This window comes from Acinonyx jubatus, chromosome A2, assembly GCF_027475565.1.
Source record: "Acinonyx jubatus isolate Ajub_Pintada_27869175 chromosome A2, VMU_Ajub_asm_v1.0, whole genome shotgun sequence".
In the NCBI taxonomy this organism is placed as follows: domain Eukaryota; kingdom Metazoa; phylum Chordata; class Mammalia; order Carnivora; family Felidae; genus Acinonyx; species Acinonyx jubatus.
The window spans coordinates 109,943,812-109,967,929 of record NC_069383.1 but is presented as its reverse complement, the minus strand read 5'-3'; the positions used below and the strand labels follow the sequence as shown (position 1 = coordinate 109,967,929).

The following is a 24,118-nucleotide window of genomic DNA, read 5'->3' as shown; positions in this document are numbered from 1 at the left end:
GGTGGTGTGACTTCTCCTACGTGGTCATGAGAGGCCCTGTGCTCCCTCCTTGCTCCCTGTGTCATGAGGGCACCCAAGCACCCCATGAAAGAGGTCGTGTGACCGGGATCTGGGCCTCCTGTCAGTAGCCTGCGAGGAACCAAGATCTCAGACCAACAGCCATGGCTCACACTCAAGAAGCAGATCCTCTAGCCCTAATCAAGTCTTCCAGAGAATGTAGCCCTGGCTGAGATTCCAAACGGAATATCCAAGCCACTCCCAAGCTCTCAAGCCACGAAATGGCGAGATCATAAACGAACACATGGTATTGCTACCAGCTGCCAGTATGAGGGATGATTTGTTATGCAGCTGGAGATAACAGATACATTTCCTAATTAAAAAAAAAAAAAAAAAAAAGGCTTGGGGAGCCTGGGATTCTCTCTCTCTCTCTCTCTGTCCCTCCCCTGCTTGTATGCTCTCTAGCTCCTTCAAAATAAATAAAGATTTTTAAAAATTAAAAAAAAATTGGGGGCGCCTGGGTGGCTCAGTCGGTTGAGCGTCCAACTTCAGCTCAGGTCACGATCTCACGGTCCATGAGTTCGAGCCCCGCGTCCGGCTCTGGGCTGATGGCTCAGAGCCTGGAGCCTGCTTCCGATTCTGTGTCTCCTTCTCTCTCTGCCCCTCCCCCATTCATGCTCTGTCTCTCTGTCTCAAAAATAAATAAAAATGTTAAAAAAAAATTAAAAAAAAAATTTTTAAAAACTTTTAAACAGAACACAGGATAATTTGGATGTGTCTATGGTGGGTGTTTAGGTATATTAGTATATTAGTAACCATTGGAGGCCTAACAATAATCACTAGCACGTTGGAAGGAGGACAAGGGTCCCCCCCAGGCACAGAGCCGGCTGACTAACATAATACACCCTGGCAGGAGGGCAGCATGGGAGTCCAGGGGACCAGTGCGGCACGGGAGGGAGTAGGCAACCAAGAATCAGGGAGGTGACAGGGTTAAATTGTAGCGTAGGGCTAACTTGTAGCCTTAAGAAATAACAGCTTTGTTTTAACACTGTAGGTTAAGAGCTAACAGCCTTATCCTGTCCATCAAGGGAACAAAAGTTTAAGGAAAATCAACCGGATTAGTGTTTGATTCGATTGGGGCAAGGGCACGTCTGAACTGTTTCAATGCCCATCCGGGAACTATTCCTTTGTTCTGTTCCCAGGTAATAAGACGATGTGGTCGGCTGTAAAAACTCTGTACCCCTGCTGTTCGAGACCGCACTCGGGTCAGGAGTGTCGGTCCTGATGATCGGTTTGCCTTGCCTCTCATTGCAATAAACTTGGTTGTGAGTGTCACTGGTGCCCGCAGCCTTCTGTTTCAGGAGTCATGTGGATGCAACAGTATGTGTTAGCCAGGCTCCAAGTCCCCAGTGCCTGCACCATTGTCCTGTTAGACTTCGCTTACAAAACAAATTCAAAGTTAGGACAATTATGAATTTCAAGACAGAAGCCACAGAGCATTAAACCCCAATCGTAGGGCCTTTCTGAGTGGGGAGCCCTTGCAACTACACTGGATACATGTCCTGAAGCTGGCGCTGGGTAGGGCGAAAAGCAAGGAGGAGGTGGGGAGTGGGCTAGTAATCCTACCGTGTTTCCGGGAGAAGAGGAGAATTGAGTATTTGTGAATAGCCTCCACATCTATCACTCTTCTCTTGCCTTTTTTCTAGAGAGAATTCTTTGGGATTGTTCAAATGGCCTGCAACTAGTTAAAAATGTTTTTCTGGGGGGAAAATGTTTTACCAGGGAATTTCTAACACACTTTCTCAGCTTCTGGTGACAAAATTGTGTCGACCTGAAATTGCTCCCATTTCTCCAAACATCCTGTAATTTCACACTCTTGCCACTAGGTGGCGAGCGCACTCACTGAATAGAGGAACGAACAGGGTTCAAAATCGCCTTAAGCATGAGGTCTGGGAGTCTGGGATTGAACGCATTCGGATGCCCCTACTTAGATATTTGCCGTATCTTTGCACTACTTGTGCTATTACCAACTCGATAGTTTTCTTAGAATCAGCCCCCTTTTTAAACTTATGCAAATGGCTTTAGGACGAAAAGTTGTTGTGCTCTAACTTAATTGAGAAAGAAGTCCCGCCTGCCGAACCGAGAGGGTAATGTAACAGGAAGTTCACAGAAAATACGACTTGTAGCTTCTGACCAGATGCATTTGCCGAGCCTGAAGAGACAAGCAAGGGGCAAAGCCCCAGTGCTCAGGGGTGCCAAGCTAGACTGTCTGATCCTTTCACACAACTGATGTGGGATGCAAAGACAAATGAAAAATTAAATATTCTTACAATTTACACCCCACTGACAAGTCCTTGAGACAAGGCAGAGTGACCTTCCTCTAGGAGCTCAGCTGCCAGATGATGACACTTTGCTTAAGGCAAAAGGCAATCTTAGCCCAACCCTCCAGGATCCTATGAGTCTACTTTAACATGTAAAAATGCCTTTGGAAACGTCTTTTATCTATTACCACCCACTCCCCCGCCAAAATATATGTTGGCAATCATACTCCAAGTTTAATGGCCCCCTGATACACATCTGAAGGTCTCATGACCGAGGTTTTACTGAACAGTACTAAATGACTTTTCCTAACAGAAGCTAGCCCCCAAGGTCCTGGAAACCTTGCTTCCAAATTCCTTAGAGATTTACACTATCCCTAACCCCCTCCCAACCTGAAGGTATATAATCAGTCACCCAACACAACCCCAGTTGTGCCCATGGGTCCTGTCCCCATGCTTTTAATAAAATCACCTTTTTGCACCAAAGACGCCTCAAGAATTCTTTCTCAGCCGTCAGCTCCAGACCCCCACCCTCACTCAAAACCACATCACAACCAAAGAGACAAGAATCCTCTGACACCATAGACAGATCAAAGGGTGTCAGGCCCACCTTTTATGCCCTGATAGCAGACAGTGCCTTGCCTGTGGCTGGCTGGCCCAGCTCGGACTGTACCAGGCTCCAAGCAACGCGCTTCAAGTGCCTGACTCACGCGGCCCTCATGGGTCCCCAGAGAGGCAGCTTCTTTTATTCCTCCATTTTACAGATGAGGAAACTGAGGCAGGGAGAAGCTGAGACTGTTGCCCCAGATCACGGAGCTAGGAAAGTTAGCAACAGGTGGGTTTGGAGCCACGCACGCTGCTCTACCTACAGCCTGGTCCCAAACAGCTTTATTGACAGAGATGTGTATCCGCAAAGAACCAGCCAGCAGAATTTCTGGTCAAAGGGGCCCGAGCAGCTGGGGTAAGGGTGATCCTTTCACTGCCTGGTTGCACACCAGCTAAAAATGCTAAGGAGTAGTGGGGCACCTGGGTGGTTCAGTCAGTTAAGCGTCTGACTCTAGATTTCCGTTCAGGTTGATGGGGTTTCGGAGTGGTGGGGTCCAGAGCTGATGGCCAAGAAAGAATTCTTGAGACACCGTTGGTGCAAAAAGGGGGGGGTTATTAAAGCACCGTGACAGTGCCCGTGGGCAGAAAGAGCTGCCCTGGGGTTGTGATGAGTGACTGGTCCTATACTATGGAGTTGGCGGAGGTCAAGTCAAAAGGGAGGCCTCCAGGAGGACTTTCACATGCTAAAGAGGACTCAGAAGATGCCAGGGGCCTTGCTATTGTCAAGCTAAGAGTGTTTTCCCTCTAGTAAGGCATTAACATGAAGACAGAAGGGAGTTCCTGGAGAAATGTTCTACTCTGTATTTGCCTCAAGTATTTGTCAATGAGCTGCAGGTTACAAGGAAATTTAATTTTACCTGCCATTTCCTTCCTGTCCCCCACATCACTACGGCGGGGAGGGTGATGTTGGGGCTCCAGGAAACTGAGTCTCTGGGTTTCTGGAGATCCGGCTATTGATAAGATGGCCTTTTTCTTGCAATTAACTAAGATTTGTAAACTGATCGAGACCCGGTGTCCTGAAGGACTGTGATCTCTATCGGTTAACCATTTGTTTCCTTTCCTTTCCCAGGAGTGCCTGGGGAATGTCACACACATCCCACCTGGGGCGTGCTAGCTGTGCATTGCCCTGTTTGCCTTGCGCTCCCTTATCAAGGTCATGATCTCACGGTTTGTGAGTTCAAGCCCCATCTGGGGCTCCGCGTTGGCAGTGTGGAGCCTGGTTAGGATTCTCTCTCTCCCTCTCTCTCTCCGCCCCTCCCAGCTCACTCTCTCTCTCTCTCTCAAAGTAAATAAAGTTTTTTTTAAAAACCCACAATTAAAAATGAAATGCTAGGTAACAGTAATCACGTCTTATTCTCCTCTGCTTCCCATGAGAAGAAAAAATTATTTCAGGAGGATAGTGAAGGATCCTGGGGCCCCCAGATAAAGGGTTTCTAAGCAGCTTCCCTTATACAATAAGAGACCAAGGCTCTCTGCGGTTTTGGAGTGGTGGTGGGGTCTGGAGCTGATGGCCAAGAAAGAATTCTTGAGACATCTTTGGTGCAAAAAGGTGAGTGTATTAAAGCTCGGGACAGGACCGGTGGGCAGAAAGAGCTGAAGAGTGACTGATGATACACTGGGGAGTTGGGGGAGGTAAAGCCAAACGGGTGGTTTCCAAAAGGGCTTTCATATGCTAAAGACTAGACTATCCCTAAGATACCTGAGGCCTTGCTATTGTCAAGCTAACGGTGTTTTCCCTCTAGTAAGGCATTAACATTACAACAGTAGGGAGTTCCTGGAGAAATGTTCTACTCTGCCTAGGCAGGTTATAAGGAAATTTAATTTTACCTGCCATTTCCTTCTTTGTTCCCCACATCACTATGGAGGGGAGGGCGAGGGTGGGCTCCAGGAAACTGGGTCATAGGTTTCTGGAGATCAGGCTATTGATAAGATTGCCTTTTTCTTGTAATTTACTAAGATATTTGGAAACCGATGGAAGCTCATGACTGTGATCTCTATCAGTTCACCATTTGTTTTCCCCTCTGCTTTAGCTTTAGGGCAGCCAGGAGTGACTGAGGAATGTCACACATGTCCCACCTGGGGTTGGGGGGGAGGGGCTTGCTAGCTTGGGCTTTGACCTCAGCTTGCCTTATGCTCCAACATCACCTTTGGGTCAGGGGATGGGAGAGGAGTGACTGTCCCTCCTGTGTCTCAGTATGTATGTCAAAGGCATGTGTATCTGCTGAGATCACCTGAGAAATTCAAACAGCTTTGAGTCATTCCTCACTCTGTGAAGCTCATCCATTATACCTCTGTGGGTGCCTGGAGTCCCCAAGGAGCTGGGCTTATGGGCAGACAGACAGGCAAACAGCAGGGCCACTAACTCAGGTCTGGGAGGAGAGGTCACGTCCTAGGTGAATATATGTATATATTTTTTACATTTATTTATTATTGAGAGACAGACACAGAGCGTGAGCAGGGGAGGGGGGGAGACACAGAATCTGAAGTAGGCTCCAGGTTCTGAGCTGTCAGCACAGAGCCCAATGCAGGGTTCGAACCCACGATCCATGAGATTGTGACCTGAGCCAAAGTCAGGTGCTTAACCGACTGAGCCACCCAGGCACCCCTAATCCTAGGCAAATCTTAAAGGGAGGAGTGTGACAGGAAAGCCAGCTGGGGAGGGGAGCAGACTCCAGAAAGAGAGAGGCACAGAGAGGGAAACCAACATGTGGGTGGGGAGTAGCATCAGAGATGACCTACCCTGAGGCTTCTGGTCAGGAAGAGATGACAGGGGAGCCTGGAGTGGATGGCCGAGGAGAACTCTGTGGAGGAGTTGGACTTCATCCTGAAGATAACCAATGAGCCATGAAAAGATGTTGAGCAGCTGAGTGTCAAGGTCAAACCTCTGTAGCCAGAGGCAGAGACTGGCATCCAGGAGACAAAAGTCCTGGAAAGATATGGACTAGCCAGCACCGGAGGAGAGCTGGTCAGCAAAACTGACAAATATGTATTAGGCACATACTATGTGCCAGGCATAGGTGTGGTTATAAACAGTAGTTAACAGAGTCCCTGTCCTCCTGAAGTTCAACGTCAGGGGCACAGACATTTAAGAAATGCACAAAAATGTACACAGAAGGGGCGCCTATATGGCTCAGTCAGTTGAGCCTCCAACTTCGGCTCAGGTCATGATCTCAACGTTCGTGAGTTCAAGCCCTGCATTGGGCTTCTATGCTGTCGGCACAGAGCTTGCCTCAGATCCTGTCTCCCTCTCCCTCTGGCCCTCCCCTGCTCATGCATGCTCTCTCTCTCAAAAATAAACATTAAAAAAATAAAAAATAAAATAAGATAATCTTAGGTCCCATCAAGTGCTATTGATGAAGAAGCATAAGGCAAGCTGACACCCTTCAAGCACCGCCCCCCCACCCCCGCCCCAGGTGGGATGTGTGTGACATTCCCCAGGCACTCCTGGCTGCCCCAGAACAAAGGAAAGGAAAGAAAACAAATGGTTAACCGATAGCACAGTCCTACAGGACTTGAGTTAACAAATCTTAGTTAATTACAAGAAAAAGGCCATCTTATCAATAGCCGGATCTCCAGAAACCTAGAGACTCAGTTTCCTGGCAACATCACCCTCCCCGCCGTAGTGATGTGGGAAACAAAGACAAGAAGGAAAAGGCAGGTAAAATTAAATTTCCTTATAGCCTGCAGCTCATTGACAAATACTTGAGGCAAATACAGAGTAGAACATTTCTCCAGGAACTCCCTTCTGTCTTCATGTTAATGCCTTACTAGAGGGAAAACACTCTTAGCTTGACAATAGCAAGGCCCCTGGCATCTTCTGAGTCCTCTTTAGCATGTGAAAGTCCTCCTGGAGGCCTCCCTTTTGACTTGACCTCCGCCAACTCCATAGTATAGGACCAGTCACTCATCACAACCCCAGGGCAGCTCTTTCTGCCCACGGGCACTGTCACGGTGCTTTAATAACCCCCCCCTTTTTGCACCAACGGTGTCTCAAGAATTCTTTCTTGGCCATCAGCTCTGGACCCCACCACTCTAAAGGAATTGAATGGAATACTATGGGGCAGAATAATGGAGAGCAGCCTTAGCAGGTGGGGGGAGGGCCTTTGAGAAGGAGGTCACTTCAATTGAGACAGGAATGACGGTCAGGAGGAAGCCATGGCAGGGTCTGGGGGAAGGGTGCTCCAAGCAGAGAGATCTGGGAGTGCAAAGGCCCTGAGGCAGGAAGATAGTGGAGTGTTTGAGGAACAGAAAAAAAAGGTCAGCGTGGCTTAGATTAGGGAGCAAAGGTCAAGAACTGGGTGGGGGTCAAGCCACAAAGGACCTCATAAAACACGGAAAATGGGAGTTTATTCTAGTTGCAATAGGAAGCTGAGAAAGTTTACAGAAGACCAGGGCAGTGGCAGTCCAGTGGGTAAATTCTGTATATTTGGGGGCTGAGACAACAGGAATTACTGATGGGTTGGATAGCAGGTGAAACCAAATCTTTGGAGGAATTTCGTGATGGAAAGAGGCAGGAGAAGTGGAGGAGACTGGACTAAAGTGTGGCATTAGGGAGGGTTTTATAAAAGGACGATATTATAGACCATTTGCAACCTAATGGGAATGGTACTGTAGAGGATAAATTTGATGATGCGGGAGAGTGGCTAGCTGTGGGAGCAATGTGCCTGAGAAGGTGAAAGATGATGACCTTAAAAATAAAACTATCAGTTACCTTGCCAGCGAAAAAATGGGCTTATTCGGGAACAGCAGAGAATTGCAACTGGAGACAAAGAAACTACTGCAAAACCATAGGCAAATCCGCAGAATAAAAGAGAAGGCTCTTTTATAGAGGAAAGGGAGGAGCTGGGAGGGGCTGTCTTAATTAAACAAAAAGCCCATTGGTGTAAACTAGGAGCTCAAAGTGTAGTGACTTCTCATTGGCTGTGTTGCGACAGCCTCTCATTGGCTGGGCTGTTGCGAAGGCGGGGCAAGAGAAACCTTCCTTCCACCTGCTAGATAGTAAAGTAGCATTCAAGTGCCAGGTCCCTCTCTTCCTATTGGGTCTATAATTGACCATGGGTGGTAGGGCGTGAGCGCTCCCCCTGCCCGCCTCCCCGCTCCATTCTGAACAAGATTTCCTTTCATGACTTTTCCCAAAGGGGATAGAATGCAGAGCACCTGAGCGGAGCCTGCCCTTGGTGTTGGTTTTCTCTTGCTGCTGTGAGAAATTACTACAGACTTGTAGTAAGGCTTACAGCAACACTCGTTTCTTATCTCACATTTTTCAAGGGGCAGAGGTGTAGGCCCAGTGTGGCTCTTGGTTCTGTGCTTAAGGTCTCACAAGGCTGAAATCAAGTGTGGGCAGGGCTGCCTGTGTCCCTTCCCAGATGCTCTGGGTTAGAATCCACTTGCTGGCTCATTCCCGCCATTGGCAACATTCAGCTCTTGCTTTGTCTTCAAATCGGAAGTCTCACATCAAGTCCTCGTGGTCAAAAACCGACCTCTGTGCTCTGGAGCTGAAATATAACAGGAGGACAGAGTTTGGGGATAAAGAGGAACAATTGTATAAGTTTGCCAGGCAAAAGGAGGCTGCAGCAGGCTTAATGCCTTCAAATTTTGAATGCCTTCAAATGCCTTCTAATGCTTTAGACCTGCCCAGGGTAAAAGGCTGAGGGGTTTTATAGGGAAATACAGGATCTGGGCAGTTTTGATAAGAATCTGGTACGCTTCAGTCACGTGTGTCATGTCTTCGAGATGGTCTTATAACTGGCACTGGCACGGGCCATCCAAGCCTCATTATTAAGTATCGATACCAAGTTCCAGAACAAAGGATTCTACAGAAAAACAAGTGAAGGGGAGGGGGGAGGCCTCAAGAATGAGGAAGAAGGGGTCACCTGGGTGGCTCAGTAGGTTAAGCGTCCAACTCTTGATTTAGGCTCAGGTCCTGATCTCACGGTCGTGAGATTGAGCCCCGCATCCAGCTCCACGCTGAGCATGGAGACTGCTTGGGATTCTCTCTCCCTCTCTCTCTCTCTCTCTCTCTCTCTCTCTCTCTCTCTCTCCCCCCCCACCCCTCCCCCACTTGTGCACACACTCTCTCAAAAAAAAAAAAAAGTGAGGAAGAGAAACATTTGTTCAGTTTCAAGTCCCCCTTCCTGAAGAATTAGTATGTCCACCTTAATTTCTATCCACCTTGACATTTCTAGAGCGATTCCATTCTTACATTCCGGATCTCTCCAGCTTCCCTTTCTGCCGCATCTCTCTCACTTCCTCTTCTGCCAGCAGCCACAGAAACTTCTCTGCATTTAAGAGCCCACATGTATGGATCAGGCCCTCCTGGAATGCCTCCCTTTGTACGGTCAACTGTACCATAAAACACAGCACCACCATGGCAGTGATGTCTCATCAGATTCACCAATTCTGGGGATTCGGGTGTGGGATCTTGGAGTTAGGGAGGCATTCCTAGGAATTGCCCACCCAGCCTTATAACAGCAGGACCTTCTTTTTTTTTTTTTTTTTTCTTTTTGAGAGAGCGAGAGAGAGCAGGGAGGGGCAGAGAGAGAGGGAGACAGAGGATCCGAAGTGGGCTCTGTGCTGACAGCAGAAAGCCCAATATGGACTGAGCTAAAGTCAGATGCTTCACCAACTGGGCCACCCAGGTGCCCCAGAACCGCAGGGCCTCCTTGCACTGTAGCAGGTGGCATGGCAGAATGTGTGAGGGCACACCTACGGGCAGACTGGTGGGGTTTGCCCTCAGAGGCACATAGGCTGCTGAGGCACGTGCCTGAGCCTGATGGCAGTTCCAGAACCATCAAGAACCCGGGCTCCTTCTTTTTGCTCTGCTATCATCAAGTCAGGGCTATTCCTCATGGACCAAGATGGCTTTCCCTGCCCTCTGCAGCCAATGGGAAGCAGAACTGATCACTTCTTCCTCTTTCCCCATTGGCCTACACTTGGTCACATGACTACACTGAAAGGCAAAGGAGGCTGGGAAATATAGTCTTTAGCTTGACGGCCACATGTCCAGCTAAAATTCTATTTGTGTGAGAGAAAGGAAGAGTGGACACTGAAGGACAGTGGTCATCCCGGAGTCAGCCTGTGAGGCCATGACATTGAGAGTATAAAAGGACCCATGATAAGGCCACTGGCCTGGAGATCTTGATGAGGTCAGAGAAGGATCAGAGCAGGTATGCTCAAAAATTTGTGCTGGAATGGAGAGGTGTAGTCAAGGGGTAGGGCACTTGAATCAAGGGTTGGAGGAGGAGCGGTTGCTGGTGATGGCCAGTCTGGGGTAGGATTGTGAGGTTGAGTGGCTAGGGTGGGGCAGAGGGCAGGAGTACAGTGCAGGGAGAGGCCAACGGACTGTGAGGCCAGGGGGACCAAGGGTCATCCACGTGGATGCTAGAATTACAGAGAGGGAGGGCAGTGTTCATGGTGGACAGGAAGCCATGTACCCGAAGTGGGGTCACCCAGAAGAGGAGTGACCGGGATGGGGAGCTGCTGGCAGGAGCAGGTGGCCTGGTAGACAACAAGCATCAAGAAGGAGCAAGAGGACAGGGTCCTAGGGAAGAGCTGGGTTTCCATTCTAGAAGTGGAGAAGGATGTGAGAGGAGAAAGGGGAGTGGTGAGGGTTGCTTGAGAGAGGTGGAAAGCAAGGCCAGAGGAGGGGGACATAGAGTGAGCAGAGAGCCACCCAAAAGGAGACGAAGTCTACAGATATGTGGGAGGCATTTGGCCAGCTTGGAGGCCAATGGGATATGAGAGTGGGGAAGAGAGGACATCCCTAATGGTATCCCAGGCTTCTGGTTGGGTGACGGGGTGGACGAAGCTGGCCCTCCCTAAGGTGGAGAACACTGAGAGGGGCTGGCGTTGGGGAAAAACGACCAGGTTTAGGCCATGGTGGGTGTGATCACCCTGTAGAGGGTTTGTCCAGGAGTTACAGGATACCCAGGTCTGGGCTGGCATTGGAGATGGGTAGGCAAGCAGTGCAGCTGGACTGCAAGCTAAGAGAGAACACACAGGACTGAGGTAGGACTTGGTGCCTGTGGGACGTAGCAACTGTATCTGGGATAGTCGTCATCCCAAGGGGATGAGGGGAATGGGCAGGGAGCATGCTGTGGTGTTCAAAACATGCACACACACATACACACACGCACAAGATCTTTCCAGAATATAAGAGGTCATAAGCATGTATAGGAATTGAGAAGAAGGAAGGGGCCAGACAGAAGAGGCCTCCACATATAGAGAGTGGGGGGTGACCTGGTAAGGAGCCTGAAGGGGCAGAAATGGAGAATGCCTCAGTTTCCCCACAGGGAAATGGTGTAATAAACCGGCCAGCCAACTTGGGTCGGCCTGGAAGGAGGAGTCTCCCCACTTCAGGAAGCCCCAAGAGCTGTCCCCCCTCCCACCCTCAGCCCCCACAAAGGCCTGTCTGACCGAGATAAGGAGAGCAAGACATGTTCCTTATGCCCAAAGAGTCCTTAAATAAAAGGTGCCACATCCATACAATGGAGTCATGGTGAATGCTGGTGACATATGTGGGTGTTTCACGGGTGGGAAGAGAAGGTTCCAGAAGAGCGTGGGCCCCAAGTGACCTGATTTGGGTAAGAAAAAAAATACACACAGGGAAAAACTAAAAGGCAAGCCTGCTTGGTATTAGAATTGAGAGAACATTTTATTGTCTCTTTCCTGCTCATCTGAACGCTCAATTTTTCCACAACAAAAATGAGTTCTCATTTGTCCCCTTTTTTGTTTTTTTTAGTTGTACATGCTAAAAATAAGAAGGCGATCTCAGAGGGCCAAGAGGAAGAAAGAGCGTGGGGTCCAACTAGGTCAGGTCAGGTCAGGGAACACAGCCTGGGGGCTGTGGGACCCCCACTCACCGGGACTCCTTCCCCAACTGCTGTAAACTCATGCAGGCAGACAGAGATGGGACAAGGCCAGGCGTTCACAAGTGGACCTCCAAGGGAGGGTCCATGGAGGCCGAGGTTCCCGTCTGTGGTCCAGGCTCTACTGAGAATGTTCACCAAGTACCTGCCAGGGGACCCCACCTGGAACAAGCAATCTCCACAGCAAGCATGACTCCAAGGGCCCGAATGACACCTTTCCCACCCTGCTCTGGGCCAGGCATCAGAAGGTTGGGGAGGCTGGCCCTTTGGGAGGTGCATGATAAGAAATAAGAAGGCCTTGGGGCGTCTGGGTGGTTCAGTCCGTTGAGTGCCCGACAGTTGATTTTGGCTCAGGTCGTGATCTCACAGTTCATGGGATCGAGCCCTGAGTGGGGCTCTTCGCTGACCTCGCGGAACCTGCTTGAGATTCTCTCTCCTCCTCTCTCTGCCCCTCCCCCCTCACATGCCCACTTTCTCTCTCAAAATAAATAAACCTTAAAAAACAACAAATATAAAAGTAAATAAGTAAACTAAACAAGAAGGCCCCCATTCTCAAGCCCCCCTCTCCCCATCCCCCGCCCCGCCCTGGGCAAGGATAGTTTGGATAGTTTGTCGCAGTTTGTTTTACTGAAATGAGGTATTACTTTACACTCAATACAATGGAAATTCCTTCAACACAATTCATGCAGTTTTATGTCACTTAATGTAATGTCGGTATCATATCCCGGGGTGTGAATGCACCAGTACCTATCCCTGTTGCTTCCGGCTGTTTGCTACCATTAACAACACTGCTTTGGGTATTTAAAAACAAAAACAAACCCAATCCCAGGTGTCCTAGGACCAGAAGTCTGCTCAGAAGCCCGGGGCCACCGTGACAGGTGAGGCTCTCGGTGAGCCAGGGCTCCCCTCTGAGCTGCCTGCCAGCATCCGGCATCCACACAATGAGGGGTCAGGTTAGAAGAGGACCAGGGTCCCCCCTGCAGATGGGATCGGTCAGAGTCAAAGCACTGGCTCCCTCCTGCAATCACCCGGCACAAACTAAGTGAGGACCCGCAACGTGCAGGCACTGACCTGGGCACTGTCACTGGACCGCGGAGACAGTTCCCGCCCTCAGGGACCCCTGTGCAGTTGAGGAAAAGGCAGATGACAGATACACACAAGAATGGGAGCAATGCCATGCCTCGAAGCGGGCTGGGAGTTGCCAGATGCTAAAAAAATAAAACACCCACATTCTGTGTGAACACAGGAATGCTCCTGTGGGTCTAGGGTAGTGTGTAAACAGGGTGTTTAATGTTGTTTTTTTTTTTAATGTTTATTTATTTTTGAGAGAGAGAGAGACAGAGTGTGAATGGGGGAGGGCAGAAAGAGAGGGAAACACAGAATCCGAAGCAGGCTCCAGGATCTGAGCCGACAGCACAGAGCCCGACACGGGCCTCGAACTCATGAACAGCGAGATCATGGCCTGAGCGGAAGTCAGACTGAGACAGGGTCTAAATATAATGCAAATTAAAAATGGTCTCCAGCTAGAGACCAGTGTTTGATGGAAACTGAGCCCCAGACTGCAGTGTCCTGTGAAAAACAGGGTTCAGCAAAGCGTTAGAAGGCGCTAAAGACACGGGGGAACCAAAAAGCGACTTTCTCCCTGACCTATTCCGAAGAACCGAAGAAAATGAAAACCCACGTCATTCTCCCCCTGTGGGGTTCTCAGCCCATGGGAGCTGCCCAGCCACACCCCGTGTATACAAGCAGGACAGACATCATCGCTCCCATTTTACAGATGAGGAAATCTGAGATTTGGAGGAACAGCCAGCAAAGTCGCTCAGCTCCAAGGCCTCTTCCTCCTGGAAACCTTCCCCACCGCCGGGGACCTGGGGAGGGGCCTCCTTGGTCCTCCCACAGACCTGAACTGAGGCCCAGGGAGGCACTGGTGGCACATAGCGTACCTTGCGGGACCCCCTTCCGTAAACTGGGGTCGACTTACCGTTCTGGGCCCGAGCCCGCTGGATCCCTGAGTGCCTGCTGCCCCCGCAGATAAGGCCCCCCGGCGGCTGCATTCGGGGGATAAGCCAGGCTATTTTCATCACTTCCTTCCTCCCACTCAAGCAGCGCCCACCATCTGCTGCCTCACATCCAGCTGCCAACTCAGCCTCCACCAGGACAGTTCAAGCCACAGAAGAGGGTGCCGACTGCAGGCCTCACAAGTAAGTGGCCCTCCTTATTACCCATCGCCCCCTCCCACACACACCCCCGCTCCCAGGTGGGACAACTGGACAGGGCCTGGCAGGGGAGGCCAGCCACCGAGGCCTGCCTGTGTCCCACCTTCAGCTCTCCGCTCCAGATGGGGCTGGGCGGGGGGCACTCGCTCTGAGACACGGGCTCCTTGGTTTATTCAACCCAAATTCACAGGAAGCCTGTGCGGGCCAGGCCCTGGTGGGGAGGGCCTGTCTTAGGAAGGGGAAACGCTCATAGGGAAGTCACCTGGAGCTCATGAGGCCTGAGTTTGAGTCTGTTCTCTGACACAGACCGCTGGGTGACCCTGCACAAGTCACGCTCCGTCCCTGGGCCTCAATTTCCCCAACTCTGAGCATTAGCCTAGATGCATGGCTTCCCACAGGGAACCTCTTCTGTTCTCCTTCCCTGTCTGCGCCTCAGCATCCAGTTTTCGGCATTGGCTTTCACCTAAGAGTTCACTCGGCCTCGGGGCGAGCTGTTTGGCATGGTTGGGAGGAGGTGTGGTCTGTGAAATCCACACTGGCTGCCTGACCCCAGGCTTAGAGGTAGGGGGGCTGGGAGGAGCCTGGGGGCCAGGGGTCGGAACTGGGAATCATGTAGCAGTCATGAGCGCCCCTCACCCATGAACTGGGGCTGGGGTCTCTGTTAGGGGCCAGGAGGTCCCTTCCCAAGAACCTTCTTACCCTCCCTCCCGTCCCCCATCACAGCCACACTCACCATCCTGCCTTCTGAGTGTCCAGTGAGGCTCAGCGAGGCCTGGGTGGGACTCATTACACTTGCTTCTGTCTTCACCACCCCATTTCAACACAGGAGAAAGTTGAGGCCTGAGAACGGAGGTGAGTGGTCCCTTGTCTCAGGTTCGATCCCCCTAGCCCTTGGCATGGGGTGGAGGCTGCCGGGCCCTCCCTCACCCTCCCTCACCTCACGGCCACTCTCCCCACAGCCAGCCTGCCAATGCCTGCCTGGGGAGCCCTGTTGCTGCTCTGGGCTGCCGCAGAGGCCACCAAGGACTGCCCGGCGGAGTGCACCTGCCAGGCCCTGGAAACCATGGGGCTGTCGGTGGACTGCAGGGGGCGGGGGCTCACGGCCCTGCCCACCCTGCCCACCCAGACCCGCCACCTCCTGCTGGCCAATAACAGCCTTAGCTCCGTGCCTCCGGGTGCCTTCGACCACCTGCCCCAGCTACAGGTCCTCGACGTGACGCAGAACCCCTGGCACTGCGACTGCAGTCTCACCTACCTGCGTCTCTGGCTGGAGGACCACACACCCGAGGCCCTGCTGCACGTCCACTGTGCCAGCCCCAAGCTCGCCATGGCCCACCCCTTGGGCCAGCTCACGGGCTATGAGCTGGGCAGCTGCGGCTGGCACCTGCAGGCATCCTGGGCCTACCCGGGCTTCTGGTGGGACGTGGCGCTGGTGGTCGTGGCCACGCTGGGCCTGGCTCTCCTAGCTGGCCTGCTGTGCACCGCCACAGAGACCCTGGACTGAGCCCAGGACCCTAGGGTCACTCCCCCCAGCCTGAGCCCCCAGTAACCCAAAATAAACTGCTCAACCATTGTATCCAAGCTCAGAAAAATTGTGTTTCCTCTCGGTACCCAAGTCTGGCTCCTTCTGGAAACCTGGGTCTGTTTTGTTATAACCTAGTTCCTAGTAAAATGGGCTGTTCCACCTCCCCCACGCCAGCCACCCCCAATTCCACCATCTGTGGACATCCCGAGCCCTTCTTCGGTGCCTGACAGGTCCCAGGACTCCGGTCCGCACGCTCTCCTCTGTCCCAGCGCCCACATGGAACACTCTGGAGGGCCCAGGCGAATTTCACATCAACACGTGGCTCCCGTCCAAATTCTGCAGAAAGCTGGCTCTCACGACACAGCAGTGAGCAAGCGGGAGGCGGAGAAGACCCCGGGCAGGTGGGAGGAGTTTCCATCTCTGTGACAGACATACCTTGAAAGGCACACCACCGTTTACAAAACAGCCTTTTGTGTCCTGGCCACAAAGACACCTGCTTTTCCAGCCCCATCCTTTCTCATCTTCTCCTGCAGGGCTTCTCTCCTTTCCTCCTCTCTCTATCCCTCTTTCTTCAGAAACAAAAGTGGGGCTCCTGGGTGGCTCAGTCGGCTCAGCGCCCAACTCTGGCTCAGGTCATGACCTCACAGCTTGTGAGTTCGAGCCCCACGTCAGGTTCTGTGCTGACAGCACGGAGCCTGGAGCCTGCTTCAGATTCTGTGTCTCCCTCTCTCTGCCCCTCCCCCCCCCATATAAATAAATATCTAAGACATTTTTTAAAAAGAAACAAAAGAAATTCTTCCCTTTCTCATGGAAACAACTCCAGGTGCCGACATCAGACACCTCAAACTCTGGAGTCCCACTTGTACCCCAAGCAATGGTCACCAAATTCTTCAAACAAGACTCTTCTCTCCCTCAGAGGATTCTGGTGCCAGCAGTTAAACTAATAAAACATTTCTCCACTGTATGAGAGTGTTTCCAGGTCTGTTACGGCCAATCTGAATCCAAATATAATCACCCCAAGGTCCTTCCCTCGAGGAGATCCTGCATGTGGTGGGCCTGGGGCTCAGAGGGTACCATAAGGAAGGTCAGGTAGGCACAGAGCACCATGGGAGGGCACTGAGCCACAGAGCTGAGGCTGGAGCAGGAGGCCCGAACTCGGGGGTGGGGGTGAGCTATAGGGAGAGGTGGAGACTATGGCAAATCCGACAGCCCGTGTTCCATCTGTGCTGCCCTGTGCAGATGTGAACCCTGTCTTCCCATTCGACCGGAGAGATCGGAAATGTACATCTGTATGTGAAATCCCAACCTCAGTGTTGGCAAGTAAATCCGGAAAAAATACGTATACATCAACAGGACACATAAAATACATTGATTGACTGGATGGAGTCCATAGGCTGAGAGTCTGTGAATTGTACAGTCGGGATCAGCTGGACCGGGGCGGCCTTGGGGAGCAGGAAAAGCTGGCATCTCCCCACAGGGCACTTAGTAGGTGTGCAGCCCTGCGTGAACCACCCGCCATGGGGCCTTCTTGTATGCCCTGTGAGGAAGGCACTGCTCCCCCACACTGGATGGAGGACACAGCCCCAGGGCCCACGACACTCTTCACAGGCGTGATCTCAGACAGGTCCCCTTTCGTACCTGAAAAGTGCCCCCTTGACAGCTTCCTCAAACTAAGGCCCTTCAGCAACCCCAGGCCCCCCCATGTAGGGTGCCCCTAAATCCTGCTACTGCCCCTTCCTGAGGCCCACACATGCAGCCACGGCTCTGGCACAGTAGTGATCATAAGCCTTGATCCTACTGGCCAAGCAGCTGGTCCCATGAGACCCTGCCAGGAGCCCAGACAGCACAGCATCGTCAATGCAGAGGGTGACGTCCCCGTGGGAGGTGGGGAGGGCAGGGATCTCCCGAGGTGGATGGCGGATTCACACGAGAATCCCCAGGGAAACAGGTGCGCTGGGAAACTCAATTGGCCACCTCCGTTGTCCCCATGGTCTTTGTCCCAGGCCAGCAAGGTGGCCACCACAGCGCCACGCGCATAGTCCCCACCCACTCCACAGCCACCAACCCAGCATCCACAGATCCCATCACCACGGCCGACCATCCGCCGGCCACCACTGTCTCCTACGGGTCGGCCACAGCCACAGACATCAGGCAACACCGCCCACCCCCTGCCCTGCCGGCCCCCTACAGCTTCTGTCACCTCTAGCACCAAACAACCAGGGACCTTGGCCCCATCACGGTCACCCTGACATCATCCTCATGACCATCTCCCTCATGAGCGTTTTCAAAATCAAGCGGCACGTGGAGAATTTGCTAAGGTGACTTTCACCAGCTGCTGACCCCCTTGCCACCTCTGCCTTCTGCCCCTGCTCCAGGCTCCTGCTCTGCCCGGCTTCTAGGGCCTGCTCAGAGCCCTCTGCTGGTCCTCTGCAATCCTCTGGCCAGTGGGTGAGCGGAGAGACCAAAGAGGAAAGCGCGGATGTTCGTGGCCGGGCCTGGAAGAGGTAGGGAGGGCCTTTGCAAGCAGCTGTTGTCTGGAACCGGCCACCGGCCCCGCCCTAACCACAAGGGAGGCCTGGAACTGCTCCCCCTGTGTGCCCAACCGCAGCAGCAGGCGGGCATCTGGCCACTGCCGGCCCCACCCGGTCTACGCAAAGGTAATGGCACTTGATCAGAAGGCAGGCACACTGTAGAGAGGGAATCTGTGAAGCCTGGGCGGTCTCGGGGGCACACGCCGAGTCTTGGCCCTGAGCCACAGCCAGAGCCAGCCCCTAACACAGTGCCCATCTCATGTGTTTTGCATACACACTTAACCACACCTCCTGTAAGTGCATGTGTGCACAGAGTCTCCTAAGACTCCATGGCCCAGCCAGGACCCTCACCGTCTCCAGCCCCTGGGGTTGACACGTCAAACCTGATGAGAGTGAATTCCTTGTCGGGCAAAGGATGCACTCCATTTCTTGAAAGCGGCCTGAGCCAGCCCCTGTGCGTGTAGCTGAGATGGCAGAGAGAAGGTGGAAGGCTCTGCCCTCCCCAAGCTCCACTCCAAAGGGGGACGCTGAGTCCGGGGCCTGAGGAATCTTCTAAGAACAGCATCTGACTTGACAGACACCCCTGGCCTCGGAATGTCAGCTTTCTAAATGGCTCTGGGGCCAGAATCCTCATTTTAAATCACTACAGGCAATATGTCTTAAAATCTTGGGAAAGTTTTGTTTCTGTAGATAGATCTCTAACCAAGTGGGTTAAATTCAGAGAGGAAAGCAAAACTGTAATATTTTCTTTCTTTTTGTGTGTGTGTGTTTATTTATTTTTGAGAGAGAGAGACAGAGTGTGAGCAGGGGAGGAGGAGGAGACAGGGGGAGACACAGAATCCAAAGCAGGTTCCAGGCTCTGAGCTGTCAACACAGAGCCCAACGAGGGGCTTGAACCCACGAACTGTGAGATCATGACCTGAGCTGAAGTCGGACGCTTAACTGGCTGAGCCACCCAGGCACCTCTATTTTCTTTTTTAATGTTTATTTATTCTTGGGAGACAGAGAGAGAGAGAGAGAGAGAGCATGAGTGGGGGAGGGGCAGAGAGAGAGGGAGACAGAATCTGAAGCAGGCCCCAGGCTCCAAGGTGTCAGCACAGAGCCCGATGCGGGGCTTGAACCCACGAACCGTGAGATCATGACCTGAGCTGAAGTCAGACGCTTAACCAACTGAGCCACCCAGGTGCCCCAAAACTATATTACTTTCTTAATAAACACACACACACACACACACACACACACACACACACACACAAAACAAAAAAACCTCGGGGTTGTCAGGGCAACAATACAGAAGGAGCCAGATGGAGCCCCGGATCAGCCCTATTAATCCTGTCCTGTTTGTGTTCAGACTGTTAGAGGGACATAGATTTAGTCCTATTCCTTTCTTTTAGATCTGTGTACCCCTATTAAGTAGAAAACAAATATGAGGTTTACAACGATATCATGAAAAGAGAGGTCGGGCTCTGAGGTTCATCCAACCTGCTGGGTTCTTTATCTGATGCTTCAGGGTGCTGACTTGTTAGTGAAAACAAAAGCATGAATACATGCATTTGATGTTTCAGAGTCTAAAAGAACTCCGCACACCTGCATCGCAAGCTGAATGACTGTTCCTTCCTCTGAGTTCAGAAAGTTTGAATTACCATACAGAAAATCTTTGTATATTTATGCAGTATCTTTCAACAAACACGGATAATTGTATTCTGTAACTGAAGCCTTTAAAAAGTCGACAGCGGAGACTCAGGGGTGGGGAGTTTGGGGAGCTGTTGAAGGCGTGTAGAGTTTTGTTTTGCAAGAACTAAGACGAAGAAACTCTGGAGGTGGATGGTGGCAATGGTCGCACACCCACGTGAATATACTTAACACTCCGGAACTAGACACTTAAAAAAGCTTAAGATGGTAAATTTTATGCTATGCATGTGCTATCACAACTTTTTAAAAGAAGTCTAGAGGGGTGCCTGGGTGGCTCAGACGGTTGAGCAGACGACTTCGGCTCAGGTCATGATCTCGCGGTCCGTGAGTTCAAGCCCCGCATCAGGCTCTGTGCTGATAGCTCAGAGCCTGGAGCCTGCTTCAGATTCTGTGTCTCCCTCTCTCTCTGCCCCTCCCCTGCTCATGCTCTGTCTCTCTCCGTCTCAAAAATAAATAAAAACATTAAAAAAAATTTTTTTTTTAAAAAGAAATCTAGAGTGATGGTTTTCAAACCTTTTAGCAGTAAGACCTTTCTACCAACGAACCCCTAGGCAGTACCTGGTATATGAAATAAAGTGTCTCCATCTGGTTGGACGGGGGCCTAACTGGCGTCCTTCCCTCCTTCCCCATCCCTGCCTTTTGTGGGCTACTGACAGGCTTCAAGACTCTTCCAAAAGCCCATTTGTGAAACACAGGTCTAGAGTTTTAGTGGGGTATTAAAACTTGGTTTAAAAAAAAAACAAGTACAGGGGCGCCCGGGTGGCTCAGTCAGTTAAGCGGCTGACTTCGGCTCAGGTCATGATCTCACAGCTGTGGGTTCGGGCCCCACGTCTGGCTCTGCGCTGATGGCTCAGGGCCTGGAGCCTGCTTCACATGCTGCGTCTCCCTCCCTCTCTGGCCCTCCCCCGCTCACACTCTGTCTCTCTCTCTCTCTCAAAAAGTAAATGAACATTTTAAAAAATTAAAAACAAAACAAGTACAGCGAACTGTCTCTGAGGACACATGGTCTGGAAATGGAAAGAGGTACCCGTTCAAGAACCACAACACTCAGTCCTCCCAGATTAGTCTCTAAATTCAATGTCATCCCAATCAAAATTTTTGCTATAGAACTTGACAAATAAGGGATGAGACCAGCGTCACCGGAACCTCCTTATCAATCCTCGTGAGAGGTTTAAGCAGAAAGTCAGATAAAGCCAGAGCGGCAGCTTGGAGGGGCGTGGGTGAGGCGGACAGAACCTTCCCTAGACTGCTTACGCTGAGCACGCTGACCACATGGGACAGACAGCTCTCCCTGCCTGAAGCCCCACGGAAGTTACTAGATGATTGTAAAAAAAAGGGTAAGTTCAAGGGATACAGGAGTACTGATGCATAGGGGCACTTGTACCCCAATGTTTACAACAGCACTCTCAACAATAGCCAAATTATGGAAAGAGCCTAAATGTCCATCAACTGATGAATGGATAAAGAAATTGTGGTTTATAGACACAATGGAGTACTACGTGGCAATGAGAAACAATGAAATATGGCCCTTTGTAGCTAAGTGGACGGAACTGGAGAGTGTGATGATAAGTGAAATAAGCCATACAGAGAAAGACAGATACCATATGTGTTCACTTTTATGTGGATCCTGAGAAACTTAACAGAAACCCATGGGGGAGGGGAAGGGGAAAAAAAAAAAGAGTTTAGAGTGGGAGAGAGCCAAAGCATAAGAGACTCTTAAAAACTGAGAACAAACTGAGGGTTGATGGGGGGTGGGAGGGAGGGGAGGGTGGGTGATGGGTATTGAGGAGGGCACCTTTTGGGATGAGCACTGGGTGTTGTATGGAAACCAATTTGACAATAAATTTCATATATTGAAAAAAATGTAAAAAAAAAAAAAGGGTAAGTTTCCAAGGATGGGTTAATAGAGGAGACAACAGTAGGAAAGTGATGCCCACAAGCTTCTGCAAGATGGACAGTGGACAGAGGAGTTGCCACTGCCTCAGCAGGTGACAGGAGGCTCCCCCCATGGCCTGCACTGGGACCACCGAGAAGGGGCCGTGGCGTCGCCCCACTGAACCCTCAGGAGGCTCCATGCTCCCCTGTTGCAATTGTGATGTGACTCTTATTCAGAAATGAAACAAAAGAATTTTTTAAAAAATTTAATGTTTCTTTACTTTTGAGAGGGAGAGAGAGAGATGGAGTGTGAGCGGGGGAGGGGCAGAGAGAGAGGGAGACACAGAATCCCAAGCAAGCTCCAGGCTCTGAGCTGTCAGCACAGAGCCCAATGTGGGGCTTGAACCCACGAACCGGGAGATCATGACCTGAGCTGAAGTCGGATGCTCAGCCGACTGAGCCACCCAGGCACCCCTCTCATCAGATTTATTACTTATTTCCCATATGAGCATGTACCCATATGTACCTGTGTCTATAGCTAGATATAGGTATATAGTTACACACACTTATGTAATATGTATCAATAGGATACATATAAAATACGTTATATATATATATATATATATATATATGATAGTTCCATTTTTAAAGATTTATAAAAGAAAGAAAAGAAGGAGGAAGTTCTTCATAGCTCTATTCTAACACAATCGCTGTTAACATTTTCATGTCCAGACTTTCTTGTTTACATCAGTCGGAACACTTCTTTACTTGGGTACTCTGAATCGTTTGCTGACTATTGCATCATATTTTTGAACGTTACATCGTTTTCCTGACTCTTCTGAAGTATATATATTATGCCTTTCTATTACAAAGATAGTAGAAATTGATTATGGAAGACTGGAGAGTGTAGAAAGGCAGAAGGAAGACCCAAGCTCCCCAGCCCTTCACTGAGAGATGGTCCTACATTTCCAGCGTTCCAACATACTGTCTAAAATACTCTGCAGCGAGGGATGGCTACCTCCTGGATCCCGTTCGTATGGGAATAAGGCTATCATGGATATTCCTGTGCGTAGAGGTTTTATTGTTTTTAAGAATCATTCCTCGAGGGGCACCCAGGTGGCGCAGTTAAGCATCTGACTCTTGATTTTGGCTCAGGTCATGATCTCATGGTTCATGAGATCGAGTCCCACATCGGGTTCTGTGCCGACAGCACGGAGCCTTCTTGGGATTCTCTCTCTGCCCCTCCCCTGCTTACATGCGCACAAACTCTCTCTCTCTCGCTCTCAAAATAAATAAGTAAACTTAAAAAAGAAAAAGATGTGTTCCTTGAGATAGATCCCTGTAAGTTTTCTGTTCTTTTCAGACCTGTCCACTTAGAATTGAGTCCCTTTCGTCGAATCTAAACCTGAGTACACGGCACTGTCACTGCAGCCACAGTCCCACCCGACGAAACCCAAGGGGTCCCCCCAGGATTTCAGGGGGGTCAAGGCACCCCATCCAGGCCTCACATCTCATCTCTGCTGTTCACTGGATGTGCATTTGAGGCAAGGCCTCAAATTCTATGTGAATTCTCTTGTGAATCCGTATGTTTTCCAACTGGAAGGTCTACAGCTTAAAGGGGTCACAGATCCAGACAAGACCCAGAACCCGCATCAGGCACGAGCTCAAATGTTGCCAGAGGGGGTTGGAGTATGATGGAAGAGTGTCGGGTGTTAGGTGATCTGGCCATCAGAATCAGAGCCTGCCACCAGCCCTTTGCCTCTGATGTCCTTTGCCTCCGTGCAGAGGACGGAAAACACTCTTCAGGGGTAAACGGGAAAGAAGCTTCGGCTCTTCTTTTTTAGGAAGAAACTAAAAACTTCTGAGGCACGAAGACCTGCCCAGGGGCCACATGAGTGGGGTGGGCAGGCTGTGCAGACCAGGGTTCCTCAAACTGTAATTTGCATGCAGATCCCTTGGGGAACTTACTGCAATCTAGGTTCTGACTCAGGAGCTCTGCTGTGGACGCTGAGATCCCGTGTTTCTAACTGGCTCCCAGATGACGCCGGGCTGGCGGCCCGTGGACCACACGTTGGACAGAAGGTTGGAGCATGTTGGCCGGGAGCTAACTCACCAGCCCCCTGACCACCCTCTCTGTCTCCTGGCCTCCTTCACCGGGTCCGCGCCTCCTGATGATCCCTCAACCCTGCACAAGGGGCCTCCAGCTCCCTGGTGGACACCGTCATCACTGTGCTGGTGAGGAAGCAGCTTTGAACCGGCAACACCCACGTCTGCGGCTGGCTCCCCGGGAACCGTACTGAGGCGATGGCTGCAGCAGGACGTGAGGTTCAGAATCGCTGCAGGGGACAGAGTCCCGAAGCACACAGCCCATGTCGGGGAGGGCTGGGACAGTCCGGGCTCCGTCCCCGAGCCAGGTGGGCGGGCAAAGCCGTCCTCGCCACACCCCCGGCTGGCCCACGTGAAGGCACACCACGGATGTCCAGGAGGCTGG

General features: G+C 51.2%; 1 protein-coding gene across 4 annotated transcripts; it reads left to right on the top strand.

Moving 5' to 3' along the window:
- The first annotated feature begins 13,769 nt into the window (after positions 1-13,769).
- GP9 (glycoprotein IX platelet) lies at positions 13,770-15,585 on the top strand. Of its 4 annotated transcripts, none has more exons than XM_027049813.2 (4): positions 13,866-13,989; positions 14,441-14,565; positions 14,728-14,856; positions 14,964-15,585. In XM_027049813.2, exon 4 carries the CDS (start codon positions 14,975-14,977, stop codon positions 15,506-15,508), a length of 534 nt encoding a protein of 177 aa, XP_026905614.1. In that variant the 5' UTR covers positions 13,866-13,989; positions 14,441-14,565; positions 14,728-14,856; positions 14,964-14,974; the 3' UTR covers positions 15,509-15,585. The 4 variants fall into 4 exon arrangements, with proteins under 4 accessions (XP_053074834.1, XP_026905612.1, XP_026905614.1 ...); XM_027049812.2 differs by having other exon boundaries at positions 13,868-13,989; positions 14,403-14,565; XM_053218859.1 differs by lacking the exon at positions 14,441-14,565 and having other exon boundaries at positions 13,770-13,989; positions 14,968-15,585.
- The last annotated feature ends 8,533 nt before the right edge of the window (positions 15,586-24,118 follow it).

What these genes read in the sequence shown, in the direction of transcription:
- GP9 (XM_053218859.1), top strand. Translation starts at nt 14,975, where the DNA reads ATGCCTGCCTGGGGAGCCCTGTTGCTGCTCTGGGCTGCCGCAGAGGCC.